General features: G+C 38.8%; 1 protein-coding gene across 1 annotated transcript; it reads right to left on the minus strand.

Annotated features, from left to right (window-relative positions):
• Window positions 1-140: 140 nt before the first annotated feature.
• LOC109990123 (sodium-dependent neutral amino acid transporter SLC6A17) lies at window positions 141-19239 on the minus strand. The gene is made up of 12 exons (XM_029278950.2): window positions 18911-19239; window positions 15542-15970; window positions 12712-12869; window positions 10068-10194; window positions 7827-8008; window positions 7625-7735; window positions 7295-7536; window positions 5878-6070; window positions 5606-5798; window positions 5188-5347; window positions 4643-4805; window positions 141-4271 (listed from the first exon to the last, which is right to left on the minus strand). The coding sequence occupies exons 1-12, from the start codon at window positions 19047-19049 to the stop codon at window positions 3861-3863; spliced, it is 2508 nt and encodes an 835-aa protein (XP_029134783.2). The 5' UTR covers window positions 19050-19239; the 3' UTR covers window positions 141-3860.
• Window positions 19240-22083: the final 2844 nt, after the last annotated feature.

Raw genomic sequence — 22083 nt, forward strand, 5'->3', positions numbered from 1 at the left:
ATATAGTCCAGCCTATGTGGGCAGTAGGGAGTGAGTGTGTAAATTCATCACCGACCTTTGTCTGCGGTGAGGAGACATTTATTTTGAACTTTTCAGGGGAAAAGAAAAAAGTTGCAACAAAATCCACAAATCCAACAGCAGCTTATCCACTCTTTATTATTAATATTTTTGGTGATGTTCACAATTTTTACAACAATTTGTCACTCTCATACAATCATACTATGACTCAGGAACGTCAGCAAGAGTACCTACAGAAGAAAAAGACTAAATGTGACTCCTGTACAGACAGTGCTCGTAACATGTGCTCAGTAAGGCCCTGCATTCACAGGTAAGATGAAGGAATATGGATTACACACACACACACACACACCAATACACACACACAAGCACAAACACACTTTGGTCTATTTACATAAGCACACAGACTCCAGCACTTTGTAAGAGGAGTCCCCTTGGCTACGAGGGGAAGTTTCTAATCATTGCTAAGAACTGACAATAATGTGTCACCCTTCTTTTAGCCTAAATTATTTAGAAGTTTAATAACTTGATATTGCTTATACACAGACCTTGAAATGTACTGCTATAAGGACAGCAAAATGCTAACAATTTTGCCGTCCTAGTGAAAAAAGTGCATTTGTCACATTCATTATAACCTATTTTACACTTTCTGCTAAACTTCTTTTTTTTACATTGATATACTTCACATGGATAAACTCTATCATGACAACAGTTTGATTGGATTATTTACAGGTGTGGACAACAAAGAGATCTCTACACATCATGCACTCTCTGCAGGAAGTGCCTGGCTCTCACACAAACAGGAGACAAGATATCAAACAAGAATGAGACGTTTTTAGCCACACTAGCACTCCTGCAAGAATGTAATACTCTTTACATAGAACACGCATAAAAAAGTTTAATTGATAATAAAAAGAAGAGAATAATATGCTTTTCTTAGATCTACCACTGAAGTGGCAAAAAAAAAATCTGGTTTGTGTGAGGGTGGGAACGTGTCGCATCAATGAAAGGGCTTACTCATTGCTCAGTGAATTTTCTTCTACATAAAAAACACGAGTTACGTCTTGTAATGTTTTGTAAGTCGTGATGGCAAACAAATTAAATGGCTGCAAAAGTTGGGAGTGGGTAACTTCTGAGGGAAACAATGTGATAGCCAAAACAGAAACTCATTTTTTACATTAGCTTCTCTGTCGAATTCAATTGAATTCAAAACACTCCAAAAACATTATCTTAGTAGACCTTGATGAATTCTCTCTCACGGAGAATGCACTCAGTTTTCAGTTAAAGCTCTAAGTCATTATCGTCTCAGCTGCAGTTATGCTGATGTGGGCTTTAGCTGCATTTATGTCTTAGAATTTAGACCGTAATTACACACTGCTGAGTCGAGAGAACAATCATGTGGTTCTCTGAGTTATAGTTCAATGTCTAAATGTATATTGCACTTAGCAAAAAGAACAACAGTTGTATCAACAAAGTGTTTGCAAAAGAGCTCTGAGCTACGTTTTCAGTTCGGTCGGAATTAAACCCTGTGTTAACACCGATTGAAAAAAAATGAGGCTAACTCTGAGAAGAGTTATTCACTGTTAAAGGTCTGATTTCACCCGTTAACAAATCATTTCAACACTCAGCTAGCTAGGTGATGACTATAATGTTAGCATCTTAACATACATGCTAGAACTATTTGATGTCTTATAGAAACCTTTTTTAGCACAACCTTCAAATTGCAGGGACTACAGATGTAAAGTAGCGTATAGCTAACTATGGCACACCTAGTAGGCTGTCAAAATAAACAAATAAAAAAAAAAAAAAAAATGTTTAAACACTAATGATTTTGTCTTTGCATAACATATAATAACATGCTAATCTTTAGCATGTAGTTATGAGCATGTTGCTGTGTTTCTAAGAGTGAATAGGATAACCTTGCCTACATGTAGCATGTTAGTATGTTTTTAAAATGTCAACATTTGAGTTGTGAATTATTTTTGGACAAAAATAATATTTCATCAAACTTAACTAAACAAAAAGTCACAGGGTTCACACCACGGTTTAACCGTCCATGGTAACTAGTTGGATGCTAGTGTGCCTAAAAACAAGTAGACCAGTAAACCCAAAGAGGAGACCGATGAGCGGGTGTCTCCGAACATCAGCTCATACAAGACGACACTTCACAGGACTTAAATTCCACCTCCCAGCAGCATTTTCTCATCCCACAAGAATGAACTACTCAAACTACAAAATATAGCCTATAAATTCTTAAAATATACAATTTAAATAAGTATCACACAAGATGAAAATATACAATATGTATATATACTGGTCTCTTTAAAAGATAAATCTTTGTTGTTCATCACATCTACATACACTGCAAATATACAGAAATATAAATATAGTCCATATAATTCTTAACACCATGTCTTTTAATATTGTGAGTACAAAAATAAATAAAGGTATCACCTTACATGTAGCAGAAACTTGAATGTGCTCAGTTTAAACTTAAAGACAGTTTTCACAGCTGTTCACAAACAGTGAGTGAAAAAATGTTGAAGGTAGTTAACCATCTTTACCTGATCCAACTGCTAGTTCAACATCAGTTCAACAAGGTGTCAAAGATCTTCATCATAAAGGACCAGTGATGTGAGTGAATGTGTTTTAGAACACGTTGAGCCTTTACTTTGTCAAATCTTTGGGTCCGTTGCTGATTTCATGTTTATTGTAAAATACTTGTGCATTCTGGTTTGTGCTCCAATATAAGAACGTATTGCTTACTTTTTTTTGTGGGACATATTTAATGGCAGGAATAGTTTTAATTTCACATGTGCTTAGACGTTCACAAAATGATTGGTCATTAATCAGGGGAAGTTGCCCACTTGAGCACAGAATTTGTGCAAAAAATTTTTTTGTGCTTTTGTTGCAAGGACATGTGTTTTAAATTCACACCAGCAAGCTGTGCTTTCTGTCTCTGACGAACCAAAACAAGCTTCTTTTAGTTAAATGAGCCAGTATATTTAGAGTTATAAATATGAAGGTTTCAAGTGTTTTGTTAAACTCATTGCTCTTTGGTGGAGAAACTGAAAAAGTGGTGTGTACGTCAGAATGTGTGTGTAATGGCCAAAAATGATATTCTTCATAATACTACACCTGACACTGCTTTTAACTGAACCAGAACAATACTGACTACACACAGAATGAGCATTAATGTATGTCTTTTCAGCAGCCTTAAGCATAGTTTATAACAATACACAGCCATGTGAAAAACAAATCTACAAGTGTTTCTAGCTCAGATCTGCATGACACTTCAAATACATGAACTTGTTTTGTGAGAGACTGCTGATTTGACACACAGTACAATATTGGAGGATGCCAAGCTTTAAACCTTTAAATATAATTTAACACGTTCATCTTGGCTCTTGGTGTCAGTGTACTGAGTGAAAACCAGTTCAACAAGTTGGGCCACACCCTTGATCCTCTGTACTGTGCAGACAGGGATGTGCATTATAGCTGGGGTTTTTTCTGCTGAGGACCTTTAAAGTAAGGCAAAGAAAGCAGAAAAACAAACTTCATCTGAAGCACATACACCCTGTGATAGTAAATACAGAATAGATACAGTGTGTCAATGCAAGCCTCGCTCTGATTTTAGTGTTGATCTACTGATACAAGTGAACTCTCCTGCCGAAGTGGTTCATGGTGTTATAGTGGGAAGCATGCCATGAGATGGGGGAATACATACAGTTTTTGTGGTAACAGTAGGGCAGTGGAGGGGATTCTCTGCACTGCAGTGACCCCTGGTGGAGACTTTCCAGCTGAAAGGTAGAATGTGCTACAGAGGGGTCTTAGGACAGCGGTTAAGAGTCAGACTCAGGTGTGGCAGGTGTGGGCGGGGTACTTGGTGTGGTGGGGCTGATGGCGGGGTTCTGGTAGCTCGTGCCGTAACAGCTGTTAGGAGACAAGGTGTTTGGGTCCAGTATGGGTTTGTTCCCTCCCGGGGTCAGGTAGGATTTATGTGCCGTCCCTGATGATGGTGCCTCCCCAGGCTTGGCTCCGAGGATAAATCTGGACTCGTCCTGTTCCTCCAAGTTTGAGATGTCCTTCATCATGCTTTTACGGTAGGAGACGGACAGCTTGTTGGAGCCGTCCGAGATCAAGTTGAAACGACGGGCGATGAAGACGATTGGCAGAGGAAGCATGGCCGCTATGATGAGGGCAAAGCACATGGCCAATGCCCAAGGAGGGTAACTCTCGAAGCGTTCTTGAGCCTGCAGGCACACAGAGAGGGTTAAATAAATAGCATTTATATATATATATATATATATATATATATATATATATATATATATATATAGATATTGTTTAGAGCTAATTAGCAAACAGTGGTGTGTTTACATGCTTAAATACGACTAAAAATATGGTGAGTATTAAACCTGCTGAAATAGACAGTCAGCCTTATAATTGTGAGCATGCTGTCTCTGCCTTTTTATCAAACTTCCAACAAATAGCACCCTCTCACTTTAGACATTCTTGGCATAAAAACTTGTAAACAGGAAAATAAAACACCAGTTGAGCAAGTTACTCAATAAAAAATAGACATGGTTTCATCACACATGTACTTATGCATCCTGAAACTGACCAGCTCTTCGATCCAGGCGTTATATCCTGGTGGGCTGATGGCCATCTCTATAACCGTAGCTGAGATGAGCACAATGAGGCACAGAGGGGAGACATACTTCCACAGGTAGAAATATATCCTATATGGTCGGAAACCCAACATGTCCTCCAGATCCTGCATGAACCTGACAAAGACACAAGATTCAAAGATTCAAAATGTTTATTGTCATGTGCACAGTAGGAAACATGTTTCCTTGTACAATTAAATTATTTCTTTGCTGCCCACAATGAATGCCAACAATAAAATATTAAAATTAAACATAGCCAAATAAAAATAATAATATATATAAATATACAAAATATACAAAAAGAAAATTTAAACTGAGTGTAATATGTTCAAACTGAGCATGAGGTAGTGTGTGAAATCGCAGTAATGACCATGTTCCTTTGCGTAGTTTAATTCTATTTGAAACACTTCTTTCCAGTGCATGTGTTCATTTTTATAATTCAGATTTGATCTCGGTGAATTGAAGACACAAAAACAAAAAAACCTAAAAAAAGTGTTACCTCTTTGTGCCGTAAATCCAAGCAACAGACACATTTTCTAGGATGACCACAACAGTGAGAGGCAGCCCGGCAGAGTAATCATCAAACATGGTGACATAGTAGTTCCCCGAGCGTTGAACAAACAACAGGCCACAGAGGAAGGCCACAACGCAGCAACACACTAAAACAAATCCAGAGAAGAAGAGAAGTTCAATGGAGAAGGTACAAATCTTTGAGATTTTGGTCCAATAGAAAGTAAAATGAAAAAAAGGGTTGTATTGGCAGAAAGTGGATTTGTTTCCTTTTAGGTGTTTAGTATTCAGTCCACTCAGGGCAATGATACAAAGCCTAATGCAGCCTTTAATACTTTGCTGAATAAAGGGATTTAAGTAGGAATGGCATGCCCTGGCTGAGGGAGAAGAAGTTGGGGGCAGGGTACCTGTGAAAAGCTCCCTGTGGACTTTGTAGGTGTCAAGCACAGGTGTTGTGATGCCAGTCATGGTGCCAATCATACTGCCCAGACCCAGATTGATGAGCATGAAGAAGAACATGACCGACCAGAAAGGAGACGCTGGGAAATGAGTCATGGCTTCAGTGAAGGCGATGAAGGCCAGACCTGTGCCCTGGACAGCCTGCAGAGGAGTGTAACAATGATTACATTCAGGAAATGGAATGGACCTTTCAGTCACAGAAACTGTGCCAGAGACTCACCTTGTTGAGCTCATCCTCCAGGAGACAAGGCTCCAAACCCAGCTGAGCAAAGCTGTCTTCTTTTACCGTCTTGATGACCCCGTATATCTCTGCGTAGTCTGATGTGGAGAGATGGGAGAAGTTCACATGTGGAGGTATGAGGTCATGACTCAGCACGTTAGAGTTGAGGTATCCCAGGATCTTCTCTGCATTTCTACAAACCCGAAAAAGACAAATTCTAAATCAACATTAAAGCTAGAATATGATGCAACACGATGACATATATCTCTGGTGTAGTGTAGAAAAGACATTAACAGGATGATATGGAAACATACAAACAGATATAGATATCCAGCAAAATACAAATATGAGCAATCATCATACACATGCAAGGTCACTTCACGTGCATCTCCAAATCAAAACAAACGAGCATGGATTAATTGAATCAATTTTTAATCTAGAATTAAAGTCCCATCTGAAATCACTACTTTTAATTAACAACAGAAAATATAACAAATGTCTGCATTATTATAAAACCTTTTCCCCTCTATTTAAATAATGATTTCACTATTTAAATGTGTCTTTATTGGTTTATTTTATATTCTGTATATTACTGTCTTTCATTTGTACTTTCCTTTATGTACTGTATGTTATTTAGTAATTTAATCTAGTCTTTTACTTGATTTACATTGTGATATTGTTTTTTTACCTGACTGTATGCCCATTACTCTTCTTGAAAAAAAAAGGAAACAGGTGAATGCAGGCGGTTCGGGTAGCGTAAATGACGCCACTTCCTTACTGAATGAATCAGACGAAGTAGGAACAAATATCTGCCTACTGAATAGTAGGTACTAAACAGTAGACAGCACAGATAGTAGGTACTGCCTACTGACAGACTGAGTAGGTACTTGGCAATTGGGATACAGCCATTAACTTTTTACATGTAAGAATTTTCTGTACTGCATGTAAGAACAAGACATTTTATTTCATTGAGTCAATGCATACAGAATAACTTTATTATGAAGAAATCCTGAGTGTTCTGTCTGTATTTGACTAAAATGTCTCAAAGTAAAGACACAAAGTTAGCTGTCATGTTCTCGGATGTGCGGACGTGGACTCATACTTCAGTACGGCACGGTACGGATTGCCAGTGTGACCGCGCCCTGAAAGGGAAATTCAAAGAAATATCTTCAACCCTTAGCAAGTGAAACCAGAACAAAAGTATCTTCTGACTACAGCTCAGAGAAACTTTACAACAAATGACATCATGGACATGCTAGAGAATCAACACATCGTGTTTAACTAATTATTATTATTTCCTATTAGTGATGTAAATTTAGTTAAATATACTTAATGACAGGAAATTAACTATATTGAGTGTTTAGAGTTTTTGGCTTACAGATGTTCTCGTCCTAAAACAGGATGAATAAGAACTTACTCGACAACACACTTTTCATTCATGATGTTGGCCTTGAAGCCGAGCACAGCAAACACCACCAGCGTGGCCAGAATGGAGGTGAGGAAGTTGATGACAGAGACGAGCACCGCATCAAAGTGACAGTTGTTATCGATCTTATTGTAACTGGAGAAGGCTATGACCCCACCGAACCCCAGACCCAGGGCGAAGAAAACCTGGGTGGCTGCCTCCCTCCACACCTGCGGCTCCAGCATCTTTTCCAACTGTGAGAGACACAACGACAAGGTCAATATATTATTCAGCATTTTCTAGCAAGGCCTATTCAAATGATTAGGATGAAGTTGGTCTCACCTTGGGAGTGAACATGTGAGCGATACCATCCACTGATCCTTTCAGCATCAAACCCCGGACCAGGAAACAAAACAACACCACGTAGGGGAAAAGAGAGCTGAAGTACATCACCTGTTGGAGAGAAAATCAAAAACACACATCTAAGTGAGACAGTTGTTTCTTCCATATTGTTCTCTCATTATGCTGTCCTTTTCCCCTTCACCTTCCCAGAGGAGGCAATCCCTCTGATGACAGCGAGGCACACGATGATCCAGGCTACCAGCAGAGACAGGGTCATTTTGATGTTGAGGCCTCCGCTCTCTGCTATGGTGCTGGTGGTGTTCAGAGTCTGACGGTACCAGAAATAGGTTGTGGCCGAGCTTTTTTCACACTCAGGCTCCACGACTGTAGGAAACGCAGACAAAAGAAGAGATGACAGAGCTTAAGTTTGGGGAATGCTGAAAGCACAGGAACAGTTGTGAGGGTGCAGCGGGACGCTTGGATTCACCAGAGGGGGAATACAGTGATTGAGAGTGTTTGCTCAGGGTCATAATCTCAATTCTGGGCTGGTTTACACCTCTCAGACTTAAAGAAAGCTAAACAAGGTCATGGCGTGTTTAGTATGCAGAGCATGAACCTCTCATTTACAACCCATGCTATATTCTCATACTACCTTGAAGAAATGATATATAACTCTGTGTGGCTGAGAAAAGAGCCAGAGATGTTATGAATTCTTCATGTAAATCGCAGATTTATGAATGCGCGCACACAGACACACACATAATTGTAGGGAGAACTCTCGATAGAAGTATTACGATGTAAATCTAATGAATTCAAGATGGCTTCCGCTAATTTGATGTTTTATTCTGTCTGGTTCCTTCCTGACTCATAGTTATTGTTTCTTTTCTTACAGTGAATCATTTTCTCTCTATGCTGCAGCTTTCCTTCAGTCTGTATTTCTGCTCCCTGTCTCTCTGCCAGCTGCCCGGCTGAGTCATACTAACATGCTACAAGTGTTTCTTGGCTGCCCTGGATCACGCGATTATCTCTTCTGATCAAACTACGGGGGGGGGGGGGGGGGGGTTAATCTGGATTATGCATGTGAAGTTGTAACTGAAAGAGAGTTTCACGGTTTGTCTGGTCTACTCTCTGCAGGTGTGTCTGAGGCTGCAGCGCTTCATACAGAGAACATTTAATCCTATATCTTATAGCATGGTGGCCCATTAAGGAATTAGTGTGGGAACAATATACATTCTAAAAATAAGACAGACAACAACAATGAAACAAATGGATATTGTCCCGAGCATAATCCTGAAAATGTACACACTCTTGATATTAGATGAAGGCATTAATCTGCTGTAATGGCATTTGACTGAAGCGAACACAAACTGTCTCAAAAACCACTTAATGGCCTGAAGCAAAAACACATTTATATACTTCAAGAATAAGCCCCACAGTTTCCTTTAGATGAACTCTGAATTTAGACACTCTTCTGTGTACGCATGAAAGTAACGTCTATATTATTTTGTATGCAGATTGAAACCAACTTTAGCCGCCTTAAAACGTAGCTAAAGTGATCAAAAGTGTTGATACTCTGTGCCCTTAAAGGCTTTCTATGTGATTCTTCACACTTAATTGTAATAGAAATCAAGGATATCCTCTGAAAATAATTCTGTGAGCCATGACTGTCTACAATGGGTGTAACACCCGAGTCCCACTGTCTGTGATGTTTTCAGAGTTTTCAGAGTCCTATCTTCACTTTGTTTACATCGCCCGGACGGCCGGCTGACTCCTCCCCTCACGTATAAAAGTTGATGAATTGAGGGACTAGAGAAAAGAAGAATAACATACTGTACTCACTGCTTAACTGTGTTTCTAGATCACGCTCATTTCAGGTAAATTTACATGCAGTGTGAAGATACAAGCATAATAAAGATCGCTAGCATTAGCATGCTAACACAACAATGCAGCGCAAGTTGTTTTGGTTTCATGCTGGTGCTCAAGGGCGACATCTGCTGGATCAAAAAATCTCATATCAAGCCCTTAAATAGTATTTAACTGCACACACATTTCCGTTATACTTTAGATTAGGGAAACATGTTATGCAGTCAAATATGATTTCTTGTCAATGATTCACCACCAAGCTAGTAGCAAGTATTGGTGAGATCCTGGAGATATTTCTGATACATGAATGACTTTGGTGGTCACTGGCACTCCCATTTTTGGTATTTAGTTAAGTATCTGCTGTAAAACTATTGACCATCAGCTTCATCTGCACTCTGTGTTGATAGTGAATTCTATTACCAGCACAATCTGATGCAGCTCACACCGGTACCTTAGTACAAAGCAGTTATGTATACATCTAAGTATTCAATTGATCTATGCAGAACAAAATAAATATGAGTTTTTCCTCTGAAACATGATGAATTTATAACATTCATTGTATTTACATAATGTCACTTACTGGCCAGTGTCCCGTTCTTTCTGATTGGACATTCGCTCCATGGAAGAGGATACTGAAAGGACTGGAAGAAATAAAAGATGCTCCAGCCGATGATAACGTTATAGTAGAGACCAACAAAGCCACACACCTAGAAAGAAAGACAAAGAGAAAGAAAGAAAGATAGAAAGAAAGACAGACAGACAGACAGAAAGAAAGACAGAAAGAAAGAAAGAAAGAAAGAAAGACAGAAAGACAGAAAGAAACAAAGATAGAAAGACAGAAAGAAAGAAAGAAAGACAGAAAGACAGAAAGAAAGAAAGACAGAAAGAAAGACAGAAAGAAAGAAAGAAAGAAAGACAGAAAGACAGAAAGAAACAAAGATAGAAAGACAGAAAGAAAGAAAGAAAGACAGAAAGACAGAAAGAAAGAAAGACAGAAAGACAGGCAGAAAGACAGAAAGAAAGAAAGAAAGAAAGAAAGAGAGAAAGGCAGAAAGAAAGAAAGACAGAAAGAAAGAGAGAAAGGCAGAAAGAAAGAAAGACAGAAAGAAAGACAGAAAGAACGACAGAAAGACAGAAAGACAGAAAGAAAGAAAGAAATAAAGACAGAAAGAAAGACAGAAAGAAAGAAAGAAAGAAAGACAGAAAGAAAGAGAAAAAGACAGAAAGAAAGAAAGACAGAAAGAAAGACAGACAGAAAGAAAGAAAGAAAGACAGAAAGAAAGAAAGACAGAAAGACAGAAAGAAAGAAATAAAGACAGAAAGAAAGACAGAAAGAAAGAAAGAAAGAACGACAGAAAGACAGAAAGACAGAAAGAAAGAAAGAAAGACAGAAAGAAAGACAGAAAGAAAGAAAGAAAGAAAGACAGAAAGAAAGAAAGAAAGACAGAAAGAAAGACAGAAAGAAAGAAAGAGAAAAAGACAGAAAGAAAGACAGAAAGAAAGACAGACAGAAAGAAAGAAAGACAGAAAGAAAGAAAGAAAGAAAGAAAGAAAGACAGAAAGAAAGACAGACAGAAAGAAAGAAAGACAGACAGACAGACAGAAAGAAAGAAAGACAGAAAGACAGAAAGAAGGAAAGAAAGAAAGAAAGACAGAAGGAAAGAAAGAAAGAAAGACAGAAAGAAAGAAAGAAAGACAGAAAGACAGACAGGCAGGCAGACAGAAAGAAAGAAAGACAGACAGAAAGAAAGAAAGACAGAAAGAAAGACAGAAAGAAAGAAAGAAAGACAGAAAGAAAGACAGAAAGAAAGACAGAAAGACAGAAAGAAAGACAGAAAGAAAGACAGAAAGAAAGAAAGACAGACAGAAAGACAGTAAGACAGAAAGAAAGAAAGACAGAAAGAAAGACAGAAAGAAAGACAGAAAGACAGAAAGACAGACAGACAGACAGACAGACAGACAGACAGACAGAAAGAAACAAAGACAGAAAGAAAGACAGAAAGAAAGACAGAAAGAAAGAAAGACAGACAGACAGACAGACAGACAGAAAGAAAGACAGAAAGAAAGAAAGACAGAAAGACAGAAAGAAAGACAGAAAGAAATAAAGAAAGACGGAAAGAAAGAAAGACAGAAAGACAAAAAGAAAGAAAGACAGAAAGAAAACAAGACAGAAAGACAGACAGAAAGAAAGACAGAAAGAAAGAAAGACAGACAGAAAGAAAGACAGAAAGAAGGAAAGAGAGAAAGAAAGAAAGACAGAAAGACAGAAAGACAGAAAGAAAGAAAGAAAAGCAGACAGACAGACAGACAGAAAGAAAGAAAGAAAGACAGAAAGAAAGACAGAAAGAAAGACAGAAAGACAGACAGACAGAAAGAAAGACAGAAAGAAAGACAGAAAGAAAGAAAGACAGAAAGACAGAAAGAAAGACAGAAAGAAAGACAGAAAGAAAGACAGAAAGAAGGAAAGAGAGAAAGAAAGAAAGACAGACAGAAAGACAGAAAGAAAGAAAGAAAGAAAGACAGAGAGAGAGAAAGAAACACATAAAGAAAGAAAGAAAGAAAGAAAGAAAGAAAGAAAGAAAGAAAGAAAGAAAGAAAGATCAAACATTATGTTCCAGTCTAAAGAGTCATATTGAATAAACTGTATTAACCTGTAAGACGTGTAAAGGGGGGGGGGGGGCGATATGTTAATAAAGCAGCATGCTTCTTGCATGTCTTATGTTGCTGTCAGTCTTCTCTGCAGTCATGGCAGCCAGGACATTCACAAGCTAAATAAGGTTGGGGAAAGCATGAATAATTAAAGTGCTCTCTTTTCAACACTGATCTTCTGAGAGATATTTATAGCTGCTTCTGCGCCGCCCGTGCTATTCTGAAGAAAGGCTACCTCTCACTCTCAAACACGTCAATACCTCCCAGAAACCCAGAGACGGGCTGAGGCTGTATGAAGGCTGTCCTGTACACCATTCTGATTAATATCATGGTTACATGTCATCAACATGCGTAAGACAAATCCAACATTTAAATTAGGACTCAAATGTAGAGCAACCTTTTGCTTCTATTTAACTGCAGGTCTGACAGCTGTCCCATTACAAACCCCATGATTGTTACCTGAGGACTTCCCACACCAGACGAGCTTCTCTATGAGGTGCCAAAGGAAACACTGTTTTAGAGATAGTATATCTGTGTTACACAAATTAAAAAAATGTGTTTTTTTTGTTCTTTACCATCAGACTGGACACCCCGACCCCGCCCAGATTTGGACAGACGTAGTTCCAGACCCCAATGCTCCCACGTCTGATCTTCTGACCCACAGCGAGCTCCAAGAAGAAGAGCGGGATGCCGATGATGAGAAGGAGGATAAAGTAGGGAACCAGATAGGCACCTTAAAAACACAGGGAAAATATTTTTAAAGCATTTCAAGTTAAAAAAAAAATATATATATATATATATATATATATATATATATATATATATATATATATATCAGGAAAAATCAAGGGTCATATTTAAACCAAGAAGGCCACACGTCCTACCTCTGCACCCATGGCTAATTGGTGAGCAAGGCTGCAATTTTGTTTTACATCAATAATTGTAATGTTTATGTTGTTGTTGTATTTGACCAATAGTTATTAGTTAATAAAAGGAACTTCTAAAAGTATAATCATTTTTACTAACAGGTGCAAAGAAACTGCATGAGTATTCAGCATTCATTCATTCATACACATGAAAAAAGTCCAAATGGCAAATTTAAATCTTTGCTTGTTCGGTCGTGAATCACTTTAGAAGTTATGTTACTGGGTTGCTGGTAGCCTAGTGGTTAGTGCATGTGCCCTATGTACGGGTTTGAATCTGACTCCTCTCCTCCTCTCTCACCGATTTCCGACTGTATCTACTGTCTCTAAGTGAAGGCATAAAAAGTCAAAAATAAACCTTAAAAAAGAGGCTGTTTTTGGTATAAGCCACACCATTCCTGCATATTGCATAATAACAATCACACACACACACACACACACACGCACACACACACATACATACATGCACACACGTTACCTATGGATTTACTAAAGCACTTTTATTCCAGCCCATTATGATTTTTTAAACAACAATTTTAAATCCATGACCGATTTTCAACCCGAGCGGGTCGTTGTAAAAAGTGATCTATATTTTTGTCTACCTCATTTACATGCACAAGACAAAATGTTTTTGAAATGTCAAATAAATCGTTCAACAGCTCAACAGGAACAAACATCACCAAAAACTTCAACAACAACCTAAGAGCTAAATCAGCCCATGCATTAACTGAACATTTAACAGGGAACGTCCTGTATGTGATGAGTACAAAAACAGTTTATGTTCATCATGGTTTTAGTACCAGTGGCAAGTAAACAGTTTAGAATCCCTTTAACTAAGCATGATGTGTTATTCAGTAAGCTATATTAAGCTTACTAAGCACCCATCTCCCTCGCCCATCTCAAACAAACAGGTTTCTGCTGCACAGATGAATTTTCTTTGAATTTCATTTTCATTTTGATGGAAGTCTAATTTTGTCCCTCTGTAGCTTAATCCAGAGAATCAGGATACTACTGAGTTTTATGAAGCAAGTCATGATCCAGGACTTATAAAAGGCAAACATGTACGACTATTAATACATCCAAAGTAGGAATTACACTGAGGGGTGCACACATTTGATAGAGGTCGAGTAATGGTGTGGAGGAAAGAAAGGAGGTGAGTTTAAATGTAGCGAGACGTTTTGGACCTGTGCCATGATACTCACATCCGCTTAACATAAATCCATTCAATCACAGGTTGTTCAAACTATACAGAGTTACAGAGTGACGAGTTAGAAGTGATAGGACGTAGAAGACATTATGAAAGAGACGGATGGAAGGGAAATAACGGAGAGGAGAGAAGGGCCCACACAACACAGAGCTCTAATGTGTCTGTAATTGGCGGCCAGACAGACAATTACAGGGTGAAAAATGGGCACTCACCAGGTCACGTAACCTGGTGGCCTACTGTCAGTAAATCCTCCCATATTGGTTCTAAATCCTGCCTGTGTGCAGTAAATCAGCAAACAAGAAGTCATGACAGAGTTGTAAGCAGCAGCACCTCTATGGAGCCATCATGTACTCCTCTCACTACATGTACCCACACCAAAATAAATCCTCATTACTATTGAGTTACATTCAGTTTTGAAATTGAGCTCCTCACTGTTTACCAGAGTATCAGTCGAGCCCGGCCTGCCCTGTAGTAATCAATAGAGCAGCTATATTTAGACGGGGCTGCTCTCTGAGTGTGAGCACTTCTGAGCTGGAAGGACGTGAGTTTCATGTAGTTTGTGATGGTTGATATCACCAAATGTGAAATAAAGCCAAGTGGATGTTAATGACATACATGTTCAATCATTAATTTATCTCTCTGTCAAATTGTGGCAAAAATATTAGAGAGATTTTTTAATTTTGATAAGAGAAACAAATGATGGATGAGAATTATTGCTGAGTCATTCTTTCAAAGGTCACAAATGAATATAAAGGTAGAAAGTCTGATAAAATGGGAAGAAGAGAAGAAGAAAAAGAAAAAGAAAAAGAAGGAGAAGATGAAGAAGAAGAAGAAGAAGAAGATGAAGACAAATATTCTACATGCTGACACTAAAATGTTGATATGCTGATATTTTGTAAGTATGTGAATATAAGCTACAGGGGAAAATATTACCATGCAGGGTGAATACAAATATTATTAAGTTTTTGTTCAAATCAGAATATTAGCTAGTAGATCAAAGTTCTTAAACATCTTGTGATGGAACTGAATGTACAGCGGCTACAAAATTTAATGGCAAACAATACAATTATTCAAATATTTGTAGTTACGGAGCCATGGAAATAAAGCTTCTGGACTAAATAAATAACATGTCTATTTATATTAAACCCCTTGGGCTCTATGTTCCTCGTTCCCCATGTTCTCCTTTATGTGGGCAACAGGAGGGTGTAAAGTCCTTCCAGTGAAAGACCTAGTTTATTGTTGTTTCTTTAAATGTGATCACTCTCAGTATCTCACCTCCTCCGTTCTTCTGGCACAGGTAAGGGAATCGCCACACGTTCCCCAGGCCTACAGAGAAGCCCACCTGGGCCAGGATGTACTGCAGTTTGCTGTTCCATGCGGGACGTCCGTCATTCTCGGGCACCTCTATCTGAGGGACTTTTTTCCCAGCGGCCCCTCCGACGTTCAGGGAGCTGTTCTTGTAGTCCAGCGGCTCCTCGTGTGCGAGCAGGTCAGCCACCGATTCTGTGACGTGTTCATGGCTCTGCTCGCTCTGCGTCACCTTGCTGTTCTTAGGCATCAGGGTCGGGGAGGGGGGGCAGGGGTGGAGAGAGAGAATAGAGAGGGCGAGACAGAGACTGGGAGGAGCAGGATGAAGTGATACAGGCACGGAGGATAGATGGATGGAGGTAGATTTTAGGGAGATGTTGAAAGGGGATCTCAGGCCTGTGTCAGAAAAACATCAAGATTCAAATGTAATGACGTTTCATTATAGCACCATCATTTCATATTTCCATTTTTAAATAAAATCATGTTTTATGCACTTAAATGGTGTCATTTAATGTCCAGCTTTCTTTTTCTGGCTGTGATCCTTAAATAACATTTCATACACTCACTGACAGAATAATTCCTCCATTTAGTGCTTGGTTAAGCTTGCAATGAAAGACGCTGGGTTGTAAACACATGGTTATGTCTCTCCTGTGCCATGAAGATGTCAAACATAAAGACAGGAGGCGATTCATCACACCTGAGCGTTAACCTCATTCTCTCAAGAATAAAAAATAAAACACAGAAAATATCAAAACGCCACAGATTTTTGTCCCTCACGCAATGTTTTTAGTCCTAAAAAAGTCCCAATCCTGCAAATTGTTCTATTTAATTTTCCTGTTCTGCAAAGCTTAACTTTAGTGGAGCTTTTTTTCTCCTATAAATCCCATAATCCTCTGAAGCCTTGCAGCAGCAGCAGCAGCAGCATCCGTCCATCCTCACCCCTCTTCCAGGGAGTGGTTGGTTCAACCCAAATGTAATGGAAGGAAGTAAACATGATGCTTTGGATCATCTGTTCTCCCGATCAACATCACAAGCCTCTGTGTAGTCTCATAACTTATTAAGCGACATGTTTCTCCATTATACAAATCTGCCACCCATGAAAAATGACATGAGCTTTGTATTTTGTTTTTAACCTATGGGGGGAAAGATAAGAAAACAAAAAGTATTTTAATAGAAACTATGAAGAAGTGGCTGCACCTTTAGAGTGACGCAACACACGTGCCTTCATCGTCACAAGCCTCCCAGTTTACATCAGCCTGAAACAAACTCTACCTCCAACAGCACTTTCTATAAAAAGAGTACAAACTTCACTCTCGGAGCTACAAACTTACAGAACCTGCTTCTTTTGGCTCCAAATATGCATCCACTTTACATCTTTGTGTATTATTTTCCTCCCCAAACCTGCACCGGATTTCCTCCTCAGTGCATGTCAAGATGAGCCTATGATGCAATAATCCAGCCGCCATTCACAAGTCTTCATAATCCTGTGTGCATTAACTGTAAAACCCCGGCCCTGCTTTTCTGTCTTGTCATTCAATCCCATCCCGCAGTGGCCACGTAATATCAATCAGAGGCAGCAGCATCCAGCCAGCACAGGGGACCAAAAAAACATCAACTCACCCAACCAATAATCCCCATAAAAACGCAAAGTTCAGACGACCCCGGCCCATTTTTCTGCTACAGTTAAGGCATGTTTTCATGGCCTGAAAGAGCCTTTTGGAGGGCCTCGTGTTGCCTTTGACCTGTGTCGATCACAGTGAAGATCTATTAAGTTAAAAAATGAAAAATTGCTTTTACCCTTTACTGATCCCTGCTGCACCTCCATTATTATTTGTATTGATAACTAGGGGAAACATGCTCACATGAAGGGTATTTTTTCACCTCCACATCATAAAAATGATTTCTAAATGACTTAATCTTGTTCTAAATAAGACAGTGTTGAGCAACTAGACAAATACGATGAAGCTCCTTTTTGGATAAATCATATTTCTGCTCTAATGTACAGACAGTTTGATTGACATTTATTTGCAACTTTATCTTATGTGACTCTGTGTGCACAGACGGAAAAAAAAATTGTGTTACCAGATTTGATTAGGGTGAGTTAACATCTTTTTATGGTTGGTTTTTATTCAACCAACAATCCAAAACCTAGATATCTTATCACATATGGTCCAGAAAAATATTGAATCCTCCAAAATAAATGGCTGGAATAAGAAACTCTGGTTAAAAGTTCCTGAAAATGACAAATTGAACGTCAAAAAGATATTTATTCATTCACCTTCAGTCAGCGATTCAAGAGATTATTGGTTTGAGCTCTTACCAGGATATATTTTAAACACAGTGTGTTAGCAGCTACATATTTAAGCTACTAAAGATCTGTCTCTTAATTAAAGAACATCCGTTTTTGCCTCTGATGACCGACTTGTGAGTATGTTTCTGCATAGAAATCCCTGTTATGAAATCAAACAGACAACTGTCCAACAGCAACAGGGCCACAAGTTCATCTTTAATTGTGACAACATGCTCTTACATGTCTCTGTTTCCGCTGTTGGACGTCAAAAAATCATCCGTGCCCAAGCATCATCAGGGATAATAAGCATATTGATATTTTCTATGAGATTTCCAGCCTCTCTTGGTTAAAGGATTTCAAACAGCAGACTTTGCAGGTATCAGCAATCAGTCCTGTTTAAAGGTCCACACTTAAATCGATTACTGATCCTGAGATTACAGCCTCAAAAACAAGTCTGAGCCTAAAATGTATTAATCAGCTGTTTCACAATGCAAATTACTTATTTTTTTCCAATCCCAAACCACTGATTTGTAATTCCAAACCTACTGGAAACAGCCAAAACACATCCCAGAACTTTTTAAAACTACACAGAGCCAAAGCATCATATCAACCTCCTCAAATGAATAACTCATTTTAAATGTATAACCAAGCTGAACTAAACAATTGCAGTTGAGTTAAAGCTCCTGCATGTTCTGACTTATCAGCATCACAACACAGATCAGTCAATGTGAACACCAGAACACACATCTGGTGCTGATGCTTATAGCCCTGCCTGCATCTGCTCTCTCATCTCTGCTTCTGCTGCTCAAATGGAGGGATGCAACGACTTTTAAACACAATCAAGGTCACGCATGATTATCTTCTGACCTTTGGGTAAATTAGAGCACAATTCTGTGGAGATGCAAATTGTAAACGATGAAAGACAAGTTCGACTGAAGCGTAATCGACATGTAACAAAGCATTTGAAATGTGTTTTCAAGCTGTAGTTCAACTTTTTGCAGAAATAAACTGTCTTTATCTTTTCAAATCCAGAGGATATGACTTACCGCGTTGGTTTACCTCACAGAAAAAAAAGACAGTTGAGCAAATGTGGAAAAAAAAAAAGATATATGTCGCTCCTCCTTTAGCTGCGATCAACAATATGAAGATGTATTGTAGAGACAATGTGGAGAGGCATGAGTACATCCGTAGGGCAGCACTTGCGAGTCGTTGTGGTACGGACTAAGCGCTGTCAGGACACTGGAGGACAGAGGGATCACATGCTCCTCTGCCCGACATGCAGGGAGGAGAGTCCGGGACGCACCGTGACGCACAGCGCGCTGCTCATTAACAACAAACACAAACGATTAGCTGCCACTCACTCTCTCCTGTTGTACGAGACTTCTCAACATCTCATTGGGGGGGGGGGGGGGGGATTTGTCAAGGTTATCCACTCCTACCTGAGGAAGTGGGTGTCTGACGCAGCTTTCGTCACTCCAATTGATAAAAAATGTAAGCCATTCAGCTGCACCGATAGGACAGCACCACGGGATGCTTGGGGAAAAAAATATTTTCAGGCTAAAGGTGATAAAAATAGAGTGGAGGTTTGGTTAACATTTTCAAGAGCAAGCCCCGTTTTAAACGCTCAACAATGACTAAGTAGAATAAAACTCATAATAAATACATGAAGAATAAATGAATAATACAGTAAAAGGCGGAATGGAGGAAATGTGGGAGTTGGAGAAGAGCAAATTTGTTACTATGACCTTTGCTCTGATGCAATATAATTTACTAAAAGAAGGTAGGAGTACAATTTAAAGCAATATAAAATACTGTAATGTAAGATACATTTAATAAACACAAGAGACAAAGATTGATACTCTCAGCATCATCAGTGGTATTTATTTCTACAAACACCAAACATTTCAAACATCAAGATATATGAAGTACACTTTTCAATTGCAAAAAAATAAACACACTGCGTTATACTCCCTGCTCAATTTTATCTCTCACTCACTCACTCACTCACTCTCAAGTATTATTGATGGAATATTAATTAAGTATTTAGGGGGGAAATGTTCTTTATATAGCACCTTTAAAAACAAACGTTGAGAGCTTTGACAACCAAGCACAGGGACAAAAATAAGAAAGTCACAAAAACAAGCAAATACCAAAAAAATAGGCAAATCAGGAAACTTAATACAGCAAAATCACTCACTCAACAATCTAGCCAAGACCAAGGGCACAAAACAATTGGAAACAGAGAAGAAAGTGTGACAGTATTAAAAAGCAGTCAAAGAAAAATTATGAAAACAATAAATAGAAAGAAAAAATGAACAGAAAGAAAGAAAAACATCAATAAAAAAGAATAAAAGAGATCAAATTAAGAAAATAAAGCAATAAAAAGAAATCAAACTTCGAGACATTAGGATAAAATAAACAGTGGACAGCAGCATTGGTAATGAAAGGGGGCTGGAATAAAACCATCCATGAAATTCACAACAAAAGTTCAAGAAGGGCAACAGATGTATTTGTTAAAATAAGAATTCTGTCAGATTTAGGAATGAAATGGGATAAAAAAGTTATACAACCCTTGAAAAGACCATTGTTGGGTCTGGGTGGTCTGTTGAATTAAAACCAAGATAATCAAATGATGTAAAACTATTATGTCAAATTTGAGTACATTGTACAAGCCCTCTCCTCTGCCTGCCTGATGGAAGTGAGTGAAGTTAGGGGGGGTGGCTTCAAGGGGACAGCAATATTTTGGGGTAAATCTTGGCATTGTGGTTATGGAAATAAGAAGTCCAAGTCATCATAAGGTATAGAGTCATGGCATGAAAAAGGTTCTTACTACAACACCACTGTCTTGTCTTGCATTGCTTGCCTGTTTAGTTTTGTTTATATTCCAGTTCATTATGGTTAATCAAAAGCATGGTCCAGAGTCCAGAAACAGGAAGGCAGAACATGGAAAAGAACCCTGGACAATCTCTCTGTTAGCCAGCAGTCCTTACCACTTCACCACTAGAATCCCTCATCCAGTTCGACTGTTTAGGTTTATTTAGTTTCCAAGTCATTATGGTGATTCAAACTCGTGGTCCAGATATGCAGAACATTCGAGCTGCACAGGGAAAGACATGGTCTGGAGTTTAAACCCTGAACCAGCTCACTGTAAGGAGGCAGTCAGAACAACCATGCCACTGGAATGCCTTGCTAATTTTTCCTGCTGGAGCCAAACCCATAACCAAATAGATGTGGTAGTGGCAGTGCTAACTACCATTCAAACATGCCACCTTGCATTATTTGCCTTCACATACATATTATTAAAATATATTATTCTCCATTGGGAGTCGGTCCCACTCCCCCCCCCTCCAATAAAACACCAATGTCTCTGTGATCCACGTTTAAGTCCCTGGACTTGCTTTGTTTGGTCATTTCTCTACTTAACATTGGACATGTGACACAACTGGTCACAGGCACAGTCATCCAGGGGACCACACATCTTTCCCCAGCCTGCTAGATGATCTTGTAAAACCAATGATATAGAGAAGGAAGATATAACAGGACGACCATTTTTCATCCTGACCTTATTGGGTTGGTTGTCATTATTATTATCTGATGTTTTCCCAAACTTGTCTCTGCATCAAGACATCTGTCATTGTGGAGTTGTGGTGTAAGTACATGGAATGAAGTGGCTTATCTCTTAGTCCTGATTAGATATCGCCTTTACTGCAATTACAGTTCATATGCAGTTCTATATGTGGTGCTTTGCAAAAGGTGTTTGTTTGCATTTGTCTTAAGTTAAACAAACACCAAAGTGAAGCACCTGAGACGGTCTCAGGTGCTTCACTTTTATTATTTTTATTCCTGCAGCCGGCCCTCGCTCATTGGTGATGATTTTGACGCACCTTCTAGGAGCTGACTCCTGGGAGCGGTTGCTGTGGCAACCTCAGGATCATATAACAGACTTTGTCTCATCTCTGCTCTCTCCTTTCTACATTCCTTCCTCAATAAACACATGTTTTATGTAGTTGGATATCAACAAATTCATTTTAACAATCCCTAACATACAGTGTGTGACTTGTAGAGTTTAATGTTTTGTTAGTTTGCTTAAACTGTAGGAAGTTTCTGTTAGAACCCATGGAAATTAATACTTGTTTTATCAAAATCACAAGTCATTAAATTATTAATCATTCTGATTTCTTCTCTTTACACCATCTTTCCTTATTCCAACCTATCTCTT

Source organism: Labrus bergylta, chromosome 5 (genome assembly GCF_963930695.1).
Source record: "Labrus bergylta chromosome 5, fLabBer1.1, whole genome shotgun sequence".
Taxonomy (NCBI): Eukaryota; Metazoa; Chordata; class Actinopteri; order Labriformes; family Labridae; genus Labrus; species Labrus bergylta.